The sequence below is a fragment of the Plecotus auritus genome (genome assembly GCF_963455305.1).
Source record: "Plecotus auritus genome assembly, chromosome: X".
Lineage (NCBI taxonomy): Eukaryota > Metazoa > Chordata > Mammalia > Chiroptera > Vespertilionidae > Plecotus > Plecotus auritus.
In genome coordinates this window covers 112,590,832-112,606,958 of record NC_137784.1, presented here as the reverse complement: position 1 = coordinate 112,606,958, position 16,127 = coordinate 112,590,832, and the positions used below count along the sequence as shown (strand labels likewise).

General features: G+C 38.2%; 1 protein-coding gene across 2 annotated transcripts in view; it reads left to right on the top strand.

Moving 5' to 3' along the window:
• Positions 1–16,127, top strand: part of GPC3 (glypican 3) — a 658,140-nt gene that overhangs the window by 481,886 nt on the left and 160,127 nt on the right. For both annotated transcript variants that reach the window (XM_080652923.1, XM_080652922.1), the window contains exon 4: positions 13,725–13,858. In XM_080652923.1, the coding sequence (XP_080509049.1) occupies positions 13,725–13,858 (134 nt within the window). The remainder of the gene's footprint in view (positions 1–13,724; positions 13,859–16,127) is intronic.

The following is a 16,127-nucleotide window of genomic DNA, read 5'->3' as shown; positions in this document are numbered from 1 at the left end:
TGGTTTCCATATAAAATTTTAAAACGTTTGTTCTAGTTCTGTGAAATATGCCATTGTATCTTGATAGGAATTGCACTGAATCTATAGATTGCCTTGGGTAATACAGGCATTTTAATGATGTTAATTTTTTCCTATCTGTGAACACAGTATAGTCTTCCACTTATTTGTATCTTCTTCAATTTCTTTCTTCAGTGTCTTATAATTTTCTGAATAGAGTAAAACCTCGATATAATGGACTAATTTGGGTGAGGGAGTGTCTGTTAAAGGTGAAAGCCTGTTATATAATAAAATAAGTTCTCTGAATGCGTATGTTAAAAATTGTCAAATTAGTTAGTTTACCTGTTTTTTACTTATGTAAATGCATTTGTATAATTAAAATTAAGTATATACGAAAAGTTTAATTTCACAGAAAAGTTTTTATATGTATTACTGTAATTTTGAATTTATACTCAATAGGTCTAGTAAGTGCATACATTTATTTACCAATTCCTGCAAGTAAACAAATGCACACAGCTGGGGCATAGCTTAAATTTCCTGGTTGCCCCCAACTGCCCTCCCCTGCAGGCCTGGTCACCCCTAACTGCCCTCCCCTGCAGGCCTGGTCACCCCCAACTGCCCTCCCCTGCTGGCCTGGTCCCCCCCAAGTGCTCTCCACTGCAGGCCTGGTCACCCCTAACTGCTCTCCACTGCAGGCCTGGGTCCCCCCCAACTGCCCTCCCCTGCAGGACTGGTCCCCCGCAACTGTCCTCCCCTGCAGTCCCAGTCACCCCCAATTGCCTGCCCCTGCTGGCCTGGTCACCCTCAACTGCCCTCCCCTGCTGGCCTGGTTGCCCCCAACTGCCCTTCCATGCAGGCCTGGTCACTCCCAACTGCCCTCCCCTGCAGTCCTGGTCCCCCCAACTGCCCTCCCCTGCAGTCCTGGTCCCCCCAACTGCCCTCCCATGCAGGCCTCGTTGCCCCTTACTGCTGGCCATCTTGTGGCGGCCATCTTGTGTCCACATGGGGGCGGCCATCTTTGACCACATGGGGGCGGCCATCTTGTGTGTTGGAGTGATGGTCAATTTGCATATTAGCTCTTTATTATATAGGATTATTTCATTATTGAGTTGTAAAAGTTCTTTAGATATTCAGAATACTAGACCTTTATCAGATATACGTTTTGAAAATACTCTCATTCTGTAGGTTGTCTTTTTTAAGTGTCATTTGAAACATAAAAATACTTTCATTTTTATGAAGTCCAGTTCATCTATTTTTTTGTTGGTCACTTGTGCTTTCTGTAATATCTAAGAACCATTGCCAAATAAATTTGAGGTTGCAAAACTTTGCACCTATGTTTTCTGCTAAGAGTTTTACAGTTTTAACACTTCAGTGTAAGTTTTTGTCCCTTTTGAGTTAATTTTGATATCTGGTGTGGATAGGGGTCCAAATTCAGGGATATATTACTAGATCCAGGGTGCTAGTATTTTATTAAGGATTTTTCACTCTATCTTCATAAGTGATATTTGTCTACAGTTTTCATTTCTTGTGATGCGTTTGTCTAATTTTGATATCAGGCTAATACTGGTATCAAAAAATGCTCATTGTTCTGAGATTCAGCCATATTTTCAGATAAATCCCCCTTGGATTGCTACAATACTTTTATTGATTTACAAAACTATGAGAACTTTGATTTTAATAATTTTTCCATTTTTTCACTGCTTTTGTGGAGGAATTTTCCCAGGTTCTTGCTCTAAATTTTTGCTGATGCACTATTATTATTTTAATACATACATTGCATAACATTTTATTGCTTTATTTATTATTTGTCCAACCAATATTTATTAATCATCTAAGTGGAGTGCTTTACTAAGCACTAGAAATACAATAATGAACAAGATTTTTTTCCCCTCATGAAGGTTACACTTTGTGGAAGAAAACAGAAGCTAAGATAAGCAATTACAATGTAGTCTGATAAGTGTCATGATGGGGAAAGAATAGAGGACTAAAGGAGATTATAGAAGGGGATAAAATTCAGACTGTGGAGCTTCTGGAGGAAAGTTAAATATAAATTGGGACCCAAAGAACAAGGGGGATGGTTTCCAGGCAGAACATAGAATATGTATAATGGCTCATGATGCTGTGAAGGAACTGAGCACATAATATGATGGGAGGAGAGTGACATGAAGCAAGGAGTTCTGAAGGAACAAAATTATCAAGGATTTTGTAAATGAAGTTAAGATACATACTTTATCATAAGGGCTATGGGAAACCACTCTGTGTTCTAAGCTGAGCAGTGAAATTACCTTTGCTATGAATCCAACACTTAGAACACATATTAACTTATGAATTAATAAAGTATTATTGATATATAAGATTTTGTTTATTATAATAATTTAATTTATCTATAATTTACTTATAAATTATTACTTCAGGTTTTTTTGTGTTAGTACAGAAAAACATTTTGGCATCAGGACTCTTTTACACTCTTAAAAATTATAGAGGCATTCCCAAAGAGATTCATTTATATAAATTATACCTATTGCTATTTATTGTATTAGAAAATAACACTGGAGAGTTATAAAAAACTGTTTATTTACCATTTAATTTTAAATTAATAATAATAAAGTAATCACATGTATTTTTTTCTAAGAAAATAGATATACTTTCCAAAACAAAATACTTTAGTGGGATGAGTATACTTTATTGTTTTACCTTTTTGGAAATCTCTTTAATTACTTACTTAATAGTAGACAGCTGGATTCTCGAATCTTCTTCTAAACACAATCTGGAAAAAGTAAAGTGTTTTAATACCCTTTTTTATAATTAAGGCTAATTTTCTCTGATACTACACAAAATTTTGACAAGTGATAGTTTCTTAAAGGTCAGCTGCAATATGGAATATGAAACAATATCAATTACCTTTTTTTGTTTCAATAAAATTTTTCTTGCACTTTGAGTATATCTTTAGCCATTGTGTGATCATACTGCATCAGTCATTTGAAAAATATTGGTTCACTGTGTTTATGCTGTTCTGCAAGAGGTTAATAGCACTTCGTTATACATCAAAATATCATATACAGCAGGTCTTTGAATAAAATAATTTCATTCAAACATAATTTCATTTAATATTCATGAGATGCCATAGGAACTTAATTCTTGTCTATATCGATTAGCCTGTGGTAAAATTCGTTTTCTTATACTTTATTTTCCTTGAAATCTCAGAAGATTTGTATGCATACTTCCCATTTCATCATTAATAATAATAAAAACACGTGTAGTCAAGGGCCAATATTTACTAAAATTAATTTTCACTCCTTCATTTATATTCTTAAGTGAAACTGGCTTAAAAAATCTGGGAGTGCTTAGCATTGAAATATACAGCGACTACTATTAGGGTTTGGTGCCATTATTCTCACACATGTTAAGGTGCCAGCAGTTTTACCTGCCATACCTTTTGTACCATCAGTGAAAATGTCCTCACATTTGTTTGAGGATAAATGATGTATTTCAACAACAGATCAACACTTAGAATATTTCAGCACTATTCATTTTTTTCCCAAGCTCTCACAATATAGATATTTTTCAATAATTAGTTGGTGCTGATACTGGTTGAATACAAGCAAAACAGCAAGTCCAGCTTATGCCTGTAGATGTGTCCATTTGAAGGGCAAATCCACAATTCTGCTAAGGAGATATTAAATTTACCTTTATGTTTGCAGCCAAATCTTTAATTCAATGAGTTAATACCTTTCATTGGAATGTGACATGATTATCTCTACTGATTCTTTATCCTGTATGCATTCAGCAATGTCAACTCTAAAGTGTTTATTAGTTTCTCCATTACTGTGTGCACTTTTCCAGCTACCATACCTTACCCTATACTATGTTTCAGTGGCCTTTCCATTTATTTTCTGAAAAAGTATAATAATTTTGATTTTAAAGAGTTTATAATATCAACTTTTAAATATTAAATTTCTTTTTCTCTAAACTATGAATGATTGATTTCACGATGACTCTGCAACTTAGTTCAAACTATAATACTGCTCTAAAATGGTTTGCTGCCCTAAACACAGTAAGATAAGTTATTAGTATATATAAGACCAAAGGAGTGATAGCTTTTGTTATATTTTTGTTTCGTAATTACAGTTTTAATCTACTGTGTAGCTCCCTTCTTTCTATGAGTCGGAAAACTCTGATAAATCAGTTTCATATATTTTTAGCATCTTCAGTCCCAGACATTGCAGATATGGGTTGAGCAAGGGACTCTTATAATCTCCCTTTTTGAAACCAAATATCTATCTTTACGTATCAGAAAATATGTTGTAAATTATTTTTATTGTGTTGTATAACAAAATATAAAATCTATAATAAAATGTATAGTTAATTTTAAACTTAGATTTTTCAAAAATATTTTAAATATTCTTTTAAATAAGACTACAAAGTGTATTTATTTCTTACATTTTCACATAGACACAAAACTTCTAGATTTCAAAATAATAATTCAATGGTAATGAGGTTATAAAAATGATAGTAGTCATAATCTAAATAGCCAGTAAGAGCACTAAGTACTGAGAAACAATTACTCTTAAAAATGCATATATTTGTACGTTAAACCTGCTATCTTAGAAAATTCTAGAATACACACAAACATATTTCAGAGCAATGATGTCATTATACATTATACAGCTTCTGGAAATTATATATATATATATAGTTTGTGAGGGAATAAGAGTAAAAGGGGCAAATAAAGTCTTAGTATTATTATGGAAAGAGGTTTGACCTCTAGGACCTCCTCAGAGGATCTCAGAGAACTGCTGTTATAGGAAATGAATTCAGGGAGGTCAAAACTGGAGTTTGGGAGACCAATTTAATATGATGTTGGGAGGATCATTGTGGCGTGGTTCTCCAACTTGAGCATGCATCAGAATCCCCTGGAGGTCTTATTAAAACAGATGGCCTGACCCCTCTCACAGTGTTTCTGATTCAGTAAGCCTAAGGTTGGGCCTTAAAATCTACATTTGTGACAAGTTCCCAGGTAACATATGCTGCTTGTTTTGGGGCCACACTTTGAGACCCACTACACTAGGGCCTCACTACTCATCTCAGGCATCACCCAGACATACTGTACATGATTCTACATGAATGAAATTCCCAGGTGATTTGTATACACATTAAAGTTCAAGAAGCACTGTTCTGAGAGTTAATGGAATCCTAGACCTGAGGATAGAGAAAAGTGCACAAGTTTAAAAGTTACTTATAAGAGAAAAATGACTTAATCACTGGACATAAGGGAGTCAGGGAGAGGGAGAAATGATCAGAAATGCCTTGGTTTCTTCTGGCTTGACAAACTGAGTGGGTGGAGATTCCTTTTTCACAGTGATAGGGGACACAAGCAAATGAGTACATTTGGAAAAGTAGTATTTGAATTCAGCATTGAGTTTATTGACTACACGAGGTTCTCTTTTAACCCTTACAATATTGGTCATATGTGATTAAGCAATAATGCCCTGAACACTTGGTGCTGGCAAGGGATTGGTATTTTATAAGTGTTAGGCACATATGCAGGATTCTGTTTTCAGCTCTGAATTCATCTGTGACAGTTTTAAGTTAGTGAAATGCAAGTCTTCTGCAAAAGAATATGTAAACCTGTTTCCAATCCTTATGGCATTCGGCCCACAAACACAAGGATGCAAGTTAAAGAGATAGGATAACCAGCAAAGATTGTGTACCACCTATCAGTAATTGGGACCTGAAGAACAGAATAGGATATTTCAGGTATCCCAAAGAAAAAACAGATCAGACTGTGTGATGCACAAACAAAATGGGCAAATTCAATGTGGTTCCTTTTCAGAATGGGGACCCAGTCTCATTAAACCCTTTTCCTGTGGTTCAAAAGTCCCCAGTTAAAGAATTCCTCTAAATATTACTTACAGCTAGCTATAGGCCTGCCAAGCTGAGCCAGGATTCTAACACACAAAGAGGGCTGCAGAAATAAGTAGTCCTCACTTACAGAATGAATGAGTCAGATTTATCTGTCTGGATGTGGGAGACATTACACTCTTTCATTAATTATTTTATTTGATCCTCTTGCTATCAGGTAAGGCAAGGCAGGCATTGCTATTATCTCCATTGTGAAAATGAGAAAGCTGAGTTTAAGGGAAATGAAATGACTTTTCTTGAGTTATTGAAGTGGTAAGAAGATGAGCTGGGAATCAAACCCAGGGCTTTCTGACTCCAAATTTTGTGCTCCTTTCAGCATGTTATAGTGCTGTAGTTCAACTTAATAGTGGACCAATCTGTAGGACATTGGTTCCCTGTTTTTGGACTGCAATTTATTTAAAAAGCTGACTTGAATGGAACATTCAAGTACTGACACCCAATTTCTTAAAATATATTGATTCATAATACTAGTACATTACAGATTACTACTAGTGAACTTTCATTTTAATGGGCAAGCAATTGATGAGTCACAGCAAAATGTCTGTGGGGGAAAAACACATTGTCACAGATCTGTTCATTATCCTCTGCTCTATATCCAGATCAATCAATAGTTAATTCATAATGATGTGCTTTCTGAAGTACAAGGTTATAAATTAATGTAATGCTAATATGCATATTTTCTGTAGGAAAAATGAATGAAAAATGCCTGCCATGCCCATCTCTTTATAAAAAAAAAATGTATGTAATGATTACAAGCATATATTAAGAATGGTTTGCCCAGCCAAATGTTTGTTCATTTTTGTTAATCAGTATTCATTTGAGCTACTTCCATGCAGTTTGTGGAAGCAATGCAAACAGTTGAGTAATGTGGCAGATTTAAATCAGTAATAAAAGCCCTGGGGAAATTAACAAGACAAAACATTAACCACAGACTAAACATTAACATATATTAGCATTTTTATTATACCTGTAGAATTGTCAAATAGGCATGGTTACTACTATTAAAAAGTTTTTGTTGTATATCACATCATTTCAATATATATTTTGTAATAAAAGTTTTAAGATTTAATTAAATGAAATTGAATAACAGTGTAATAGACAATTTAACTGAATGAACTGAAGTTCATGATTTCATTTTAACTGAAAACCTATGGAATTCCAACCCCATCCCATTCTACCACACTCCTGTACCTAACACATCTATTCCTCCAGAATGGATCAGAGGATCAGAATTGATATTTAAAATGCAAAACTGTACAGAAAGTTTTATTTTTAATTTTTCAGGTTTCTGATGAATCTATCAATGATCAAAGATTAAATATATACAAATTATTTCATAACAGTTCTCAGAAAAGCACACCTTGGTACCATAGTAATCAGTTGGATTCCAATAGGAAAGTTATATAATTAATACTAGAGGCCCAGTGCACAAAATTCATGCATGGGGGGGTGTCTCTCAGCCCAGCCTGCACCCTCTTGCAATCTGGGACTGCTGGCTCCTAACCACTTGCCTGCCTTCCTGCCTGATCGCCCCTAACCACTCTGCCTGCCTGTCTGATCACTCATAACCACTCGCCTGCCTGCCTGATCACCCCTAACTCCCTTAACTGCTCACCTGTCTGCCTGATTGCCCTTAACTGCTCACATGCCTGCCTGATCACCCCAAACCGCTTGCCTCCCTGCCTGATCACCCCTAACCACTCTTCCTGCCTTCCTGATCTCCCCTAACATCTCACTTGCCTGCCTGATTGCCCCTAACCACTCTCCTGCCTTCCTAATCACCCCTAACCACCCAACTGCCTGCCTGATTGCCCCTAACCACTCACCTGCCTGCCTGATTGCCCCTAACCACCTCTGCCTCGGCCCCTGCTGCCTCACCCCCGCTGCCGTGGCTTCGTCCAGAAGGATGTCTGGAATGATGTCCAGAAGGTCGTTCAGTTGTCCAGTCTAATTAGCATATTATGCTTTTATTATTATAGACTAGAGGCCTGGTGCACAGATTCATGTACTGGTGGGGTCCCTCGGCCTGACCTGTGCCCTCTCACAATCTGGTACCCCTCAAGGGATATTGGAGAGCTGGATTCGGCCCAATCCCCGCAGGCCAGGCTGAGGCACCTCTCTGGGTCCGGGGTGCAGGTGAAGCCGATTTGGGGCAACAGTGCCCCAGCAGCAACCTAACCCATGGCCGATTCTGTGAAGAATTGGGCTCCTTCCTCACCGGTCAGAGCGTCTGCCCCCTGTGGTCATTGCACATCATAGCTACCAGGCGAACAGTCGAATGGTCAGATGGTCACTTGGGCTTTTATATATATAGATAACTGAAAAAGCCATCTGGAGGCCCTCAAGTCTTGGAGAGGGAAGGAGTTGTGCTGATTACTGAGTAAAGTTCAGTGGGAGAGTCATCTTTTTTCTCAAAAGCTGTCAGATTTTCGAGGGCAATATGATATGTCCGTGGTTCTTCTTGTGCCACAGACTCACTAATGGGAACGTTTCCCTCTCTGTGTCTGCTTCTCCCCTCCATTCACCTCCTTCTTCTTCTATTATGGGCCATATAAGTTAAAATACATACACATGCCTTTTATATATTTTTGAGAAAGAAAAAAGCCTTTCATTCATCGGTTTTTTAAATCAAGAGAAAAATAAATCTGTTAGGGTTCACCCTCCCATCCCCATTTTCATATATTTTAGGCTATCAAGCTAAAGGCTTAAACCCAGTGCATTTTTGTAGCCATAGGATTAATCTGGAATCTTCCCATTTGGGAGGAAATTATAAAGAATATATTCAGTCCAAATATCAGACTAAATCTGGGTTAGATTGTAGGAATTACAGATTTTGTAGCCAATGCAAGACTCTAACTTCTGGAACCATGGTTTCAGGTCATCCTGCAGGCAGCAGTGAGGACCTACTTGAGGAGACATGTCTCCCACACCACTTGGTATCCAGTACATTAGTATGGTTTATTGATTCTTACCTGGCAGGCTACATTTCAATCACTCCACTAGAATAAAGGGGGTCAAATATATGGTAAAGGAAGATGATTTGTCTTTTGAGTGTGGGTACAAAATATAATACATAAATCATGTATCATGGAAAACAAACAAAACAAAAACCTGTTATGGGTGAGAGGAAGAAGTGGGGTTGCAGGTCAGTTCTCTTGATATTCATTCTACCGAGCTCTTCACTATACCTTGCTGGGCCCCAACAGTGTATTCTCCTTGTGTATGTACAAAGCCAGTACTTCTGGAGCCTGGTTAAAAAATAATGGTGCTGAGGTTACTAGAATGACCTGCTGGCCTGGATACTGTCAGAAGCCCTGCTTTTTTGTGTTTCGAGTGTCATAACACTTCATAGCACTATTGCTTTTCCTACCACAGGTTCTGGCACATGAATAAAGGCATTATTAGAAATCAGAGTTCATGGAAAACAGAAAGGTGTTCTATTCCAAGTCTATTGATAGAGACACTCACCTGTCCAATAAATTCACTTCAACTAACTAAATTTAAAGGTAACAGCATCCTTGACTAGGTACATTAGTCAGTGAAAGGAAATTGGATATCACTTCTTATTTAAGAACCTGAAAGTCCTGGGCAGGATACTGATTTCTAAAATGTTACTTGGAAGGCTGGTTTCTTCAACAAGCAACTGCAGATTAATACTCAGCTCTCCAAGCATAGTCTGATTTTTCCCAAGTGTGAAGATGAAAGGACCTCCTTAATATGAACACTGCATGTCTTTGTAAATTAGGTTTCCTTTTCATGTCTACTTCTCAACATAAGATCATAATATTCACCTAAAGCTCACAGTGTGGAGGTGAAAGATGTGGGAGGAGATCCCAAAGGGGGAAGGGAGGCTACATTTGACACATTCTTGGTATATGAGAAGAATTTGCTTCATGGTAGATTTGTGGAAAGAAATACCAGTACAGTCTGTCTGATAAGATGTGGCACATTTCAGATTTCAGATAGGGAAGTGAGCATGTGGGCAGGGTGCCATTGTTTGCCCCTTACCCTACACAGAACTTTGGGAACTCAGCTCCATATGCCACATTGGGTTACTTAGGAAGACAGGTCAGACTGCAGAGTGTCCACATTCTCATTTCTTCCTAACTTTCTTACGTTTGCCTCAGCTACACCCCTTTCCAGTAGATGGGGAGGGTTTCAAAACTTTAAGGACTTGCTGTGGCCCAATTGATATTCACTGATAAAGAAGGACATACATTCAATGGGAAGGAAGATTTCACAACTGTGAGTTGCAAGTAGACAAATTACTGTGGAAGATTTTGATTTCAGGTGCTAGATTTAGACCAGGTGCTGGTCAAGAGAATGTGTCCTTTGCTCCTGAATGCGATGACTAAGAACATTTTGATCCTGGTGGAATAGACTTTCATGTTGATGTATAATGTTGAAGTATAGATATTTATGGAATATCTAAGTTATTTTTATCTTGCATTATTTGCTTTGGAAGTGATTGGAACGTAACTCCCCAGTACAACCAGGCAGCCCCCTAGCCCAGTGGTCGGCAAACTCATTAGTCAACAGAGCAGCAAACTGTGGCATGCCCTAGCCTAAAGCACCCTACTAGACTGGTACCAGTTAGGGCAAACTCAGAGAATGCAGATTCTTCATTTGAAATTAATATTAGCCGCAGTCAAATAACATTACATAAACACATGTGAAAAATTCAGTATTATACAGTACATTCCAAAGCCAAATGGAATACAGTTGACCATTGAATTATGTGGGGTTGGGGCACTGACCTTCCCTCATACAGTTGAAAATCTGTGTATCACTTTTTTATATTTTTAATATGTTTTTATTGATTTCAGAGAGAGAAAAGGAGAGGGAGAGAGAGATAGAAACATCAATGATGAGAAAGAATCATTAATTGGCTGCCTCCTGCACGCCCTCTACTGGGGATCAAGCCCAAAACCTGGGCGTGTGCCCTGGCTGGGAATCAAACAGTGACCTCTTGGTTCATTGGTCAAAGCTCAACCACTGAGACACACTGGCCAGGCTATGTATAACTTTTGACTCCCCAAAAACTAAACTACTAGTAGCCTACTGTAGAGTGAAAGTCTTACCAATAACATAAACAGTCAATTAACACATATTTTGTATGTTATATACTAGTATATATTTTATTGTATTCTTACAATAAAGTAAGCTAGAGAAAAATGTTATTAAGAAAATCATAAGGAATGGAAAATACATTTACAGTCCTGTATGTGTTTGCTGAAAAATAAATCCACGTATAAGTGGACCCACACAGTTCAAACTTGTGTTGTTCCAGGGTCAATTTTATTTTAAAGTGTCTGCAACTTTTGTTTAATTCCTATTAAGATAAACTATTAAGAATAGCTAGTATGAATATTAGACTAGAGATGCTGTTTTTCATAAATTGAGGCTATGCTAATACTGATTCTAGATTTTTTTTTCTAATTCAATAATTTATTAGTATATGGAAAACTTTCCTAAGCTATACAAACTAAATGCCATTTATGCTTTTATAAATAGATAAATAATTTAGTAAATATTGTAACCCATCATGAGAAATCCAGAAGTGGGATTTTCCCGTCAGTAGAATGGTTTGCTAGTCTTGATATAAAAAGTTTTCTTCCATTCATTTCAATTAATTCACCATTATTGAGTGCTGGCCAGTGTACAAAATCTAGTCTGAATTCGATGGAGGTACAGAGTGACAAAGATATAATCCCTGTCTTCACAATATTTTTTCTAAAGTGTACAATCTATACATTCACCTGGGCTATGTTTTAGAGGACTTAGAATTTGCCTCTCACACTGGAGGTGATATTGCATAAGCTTTGAAGTCCAACAAATAGGTTTAAAGTCAGATTGAATCTACCACCCATTGCCTTAGGCAAGTTACTTGACCTCCCTGGGCCTCAATTTCCTCACCTATAAAATGGGAGTGATAACATTTAGTATAGTATCTGGCACAAAGGAGACATATGGTAACATTTATACTTCTTCATATAGAAGTTCATTTAGGCTCCTCTCTGAAAGTGAAAATATAAGAAATCTACAAATAATTTAACCAAATCATTTAGAATTGAGATAAGAAAGCTGATGCAATTTTTCTATCATTGCTATATGAGTGTAAAAGAGCTAAGTTTTAGAGGGTGGCATCCAATAAATATTTTTGAATGAACAAATGAATAGATAGAGGGAAGGAGGAAGAAAGGGAAGGAGTTAGGTACAGCAGGAGAGGTTAAAGAGCAAGAGAGGAAAGAAGATAGACTTCCTTAAGCACCTATAGTCTTTAATACTCTCAATACTAGGCTAATGCAATTATATGTGATTCATAGCCGATGATACTGGCTATGGATTTGTTGGCTTGTCTTCTTCCTTCCCTTGGGCATTTATAGGAAAGCCAGATGAGAAACTATATTGACATTTTTTAGAATGCCCTAGCTTAGGTCTTATAACAAAACTAGAGGCCCAGTGCACAAAATTTTTTCCCCTCAACCCAGCCTGCACCCTCTCCAATCTGGGACCCCTTGGGGGATGTCCGACTGCAGGTTTAGGTCTGAGCCCTCTCACAATCCTGGACTTCTGGCTCCTAATCGCTCACCTGCCTGCCTGCCTGGTTGCCCCTTACTGCCCCCCCTGCCAGCCTGATCACCCCTAACTGACCCCTGCTGCTGGCCTGGTCGCTTCTAACTGCCCCTCCCCCAGCCGGCCTGGTCACCCCTTAGTGCCCCCCTGCTGGCCTGGTCACCCCCAACTGCGCCCCCTGCTGGCCTAGTCACCCCTCACTGCCCCCCCTGCCAGCCTAATTGCCCCCAACTGCCCCCCCCGCCAGCCTGGTTACCCCCAACTGCACCCTCCTGCCTGCCTGGTGGCTCCTAACTGCCCCCCCCCCACCATCCTGGTCACCCCTAACTGCCCCCCCTGCTGACCTGGTTGCCCCAACCTGCCCCCACGCTGGCCTAGTTGCCCCTTACTGCCCCCCCCGGTCAGCCTAATTGCCCCCAACTGCCCCCCACCTCCCTGGTTGCCCCTAATTGCCCCCCACTGGCTTGGTCCCCTCTTACTGCCCCCCCTGCCAGCCTAGTCACCCCTAACTGCCCCCCCTGCTGGCCTGGCTGCCCCCAACTGCCCTCCTCTGCTGGCCTGGTTGCCCCACGCAGCCTGCTGTTCAGTCGTTTTATCATCCCTCACTAACCCCACTGCCGGCCTGGTCGCCCCATGCAGCCTGCTTGTTCAGTCGTTTGGTCATCCCTCTCTAACCCCCTGCCGGCCTGGTTGTAGGCAGCCATCTTGTGAGGGCATGACAGTCAATTTGCATATTACCACTTTATTATATAGGATGCTCATAATAATGTGGGGCACTCTGTGCATGGGAGGCTGCTCTTCTATAACTGACTATTTTACACATCTCTCATCCCTCATCTTCTGCACTATTTCTACCTAAATTTTGCAATGCCCACTTGTGAACTTCTTCATACATATAAATACCAAGTGCTATTAAAAGGCATCAGTGGCATACCTGTGTAGAGGGTCCTCTGAAATGTGCACTTCACTATAGGGAAAATAAAACACACATTTTTTAGCTTAGAAAATCTCTGAATAGACTGCACTTAGAGTGCCTCCACCCCCAGTCTTCAACATTCTTTTCCATAGATGGTTCTTCCCCTTAAAGACATACCACCTTTTTTGACACCAGTAATAACTTAATTCTGCTCTTTAAAAAGAAATTGGGGAAAAATTGAAGTGCATTACAGAATTTGTTTCTACTATCATATCTGTGAAAGTATCATATAATTATATTGCATTTCTTTCAGATTGGAAAGTTATGTGCCCATTCTCAACAACGTCAATATAGATCTGCTTATTATCCTGAAGATCTGTTTATTGACAAGAAAGTATTAAAAGTTGCTCATGTGGAACGTGAAGAAACCCTATCCGGCAGAAGAAGGTGAGTCCCCCCACCCCCTCTATTGAGCATACAATTAGCAATTGTGTTTTAAGGTCCAAAAACCATTGGAGTGAAGCTTCTTAAATACATGTTATTTAGTCCTCCTGAGTAGAGTTTTTGGTTAATTACATTCTATCATCTGTCAGTATTTTTTTTTAAAAAAAAGATATTGTATTAGATCCAAGCTATATTTAAATGTAAATTGACCATATGTAAATATCAGTATAGCAACGCAGGGTGGAATGGACTTCTGTATTCAAGATCTTTATTGATAAAACATTTTTGCTTATGATTTGGTCTCACAATTCCATGGCTTGGTTTCTGGCTTTTCCCATTATTATCAGAGTCCAGGATGAGTTTACCAAAGAGAAAATGGCAAGACACACTCATGTGTATACACATACTGCACACTACACATTCTTTTAAGAATGATAAAATGAAAGATCCTATTCCTATTTATTAAGATAACAGTTAAGGAACTAAATTAAAGACTTTATTATTGTCTTCATTCCTCCTCCTTACATTCAGATTCCCTCCTTCCCAATTCTTGTTTCATGTTCACAAATAAGGGGTAGAAATTTGATAGGAAGCCCAACACAAATCTAAGAGAATTGCCTTCCCCAAAAGCAATACAGCCAATACACCACTGGCTTAAGATCTGCTCCCTGATGACTTCAAGGACATTGGGAGACATTTGCTTACAGATGGAAATTTAAGAGATGAAATAAGTATCATCTCAGATATGGGCTAAATTATTTTATTCATATTCAGTTACTACAGGAGGTTTTGAAATGGCAATTTCTAGTCATATATGATACAGTTTAGAGTGAGAGAAGACAGTAAGGTAGCTTGAGAGATAGTCCTCCAAAGAAGGATATCAGGAAGTTCTGTTTTCTTCTCTTTTATTGACTTTCAAGCTAATGGATTCCTAGTTTCCCTGTGGCAGTAGTTTTCAAATATAATTCAAGTACCCAAGGAGTCCCAAAGACCCTTTCAGGAGGTCTGTGTAATCAGCCTTTTGATAACTACATATCTATATGAAGCTGGCTTTTGTTCATATACTTTATTTTTTTTCCATTGATCTCATTTACTTTGTTGAAAATATAAATAATCAAACATTTTGAAAATCATTTGCCTATCCCTAGTCTTCTGACATATCTCACATTTTTTTCCAGTACTTCCTAATCATTTTGTAGGTCATAGACCTTTTTTTAATTTAATTTTTTATTTAATTTTATTTTTTTTATTGTTTGAAGTATTACAAATAGTAGTACATATGTCTCCTTTTTTTCCCATTGACCTCCCCCCTGTCCTCCCCTACCCTACATGCCTTTATCTGCCACCTTCCCAGTGTCTTGTATCCATTGGTTATGCTTATATGCATGCGTACAAGTCCTTCAGTTGATCTCTTACAGCACCCCTCCCAACCTCCCCTGCCTTCCTGCTGTAGTTTGACAGTCTGTTCAATGCTTCTTTGCCTCTGTATCTATTTTTTCCCCATTTCTTTCCTTTAAAAAATCTTGCCTCTGCAGACTAGAAATAAACATATAATAACAAAAAATGTTTGAGTCCCAATTTCAATGTCCAACAGTTCTGAGTCCCCGTTTCAATGTCAAACAGTTCCTTATGTGTACATGGTCAGCAATGATATCTGGATGGTGGGCACATGGTGGCAATGCAGGTTCGACCCTCTCTGGTTTGGTCCTAGGCACAGCTGCTGACTGCTAGCGTGGCAAGGCGTCATCAGTGTCTTCCATCTCTGGACTGTTTCTCAGTCAAATTTTGTGAAAAAAATTAAAATTTAAAGTTATCAAGACTGCATTATAAAATTTACAAAAGCCTCCATTAATCAAAAAAGGGGGGATAGTAGGGTAATATCATGTGAGGAAAAATATCCTATAAGTAAATTACATCTAGAAAATTTTTACTTTACAAAATTAATTTTCATTTGTAATGCTAACAGCAAGACACCCATGAAAAACACACATGATGTCTAAATAAGACAAAGGAAAATCGTTTGGGCAAAAATAAAAAGGATCCCAAACCAATTATATAGAAAAGATTCCTTTATTAACTTTTGGTCAAGAATATGTTTGTATATTTTCAGAAAACAACTCCAAGACCATGTGGATTCCTGTTCATATACTTTAATCAAAAGAACATATTGCAGCTGATTAAATGCAGAAGCCAGTGGAGAACTTACCTGTCTCCTATTGTGAGAGGCAGTAAAGATATTTTGCAAAAATGCAAAAACAATATCACTTTTCTT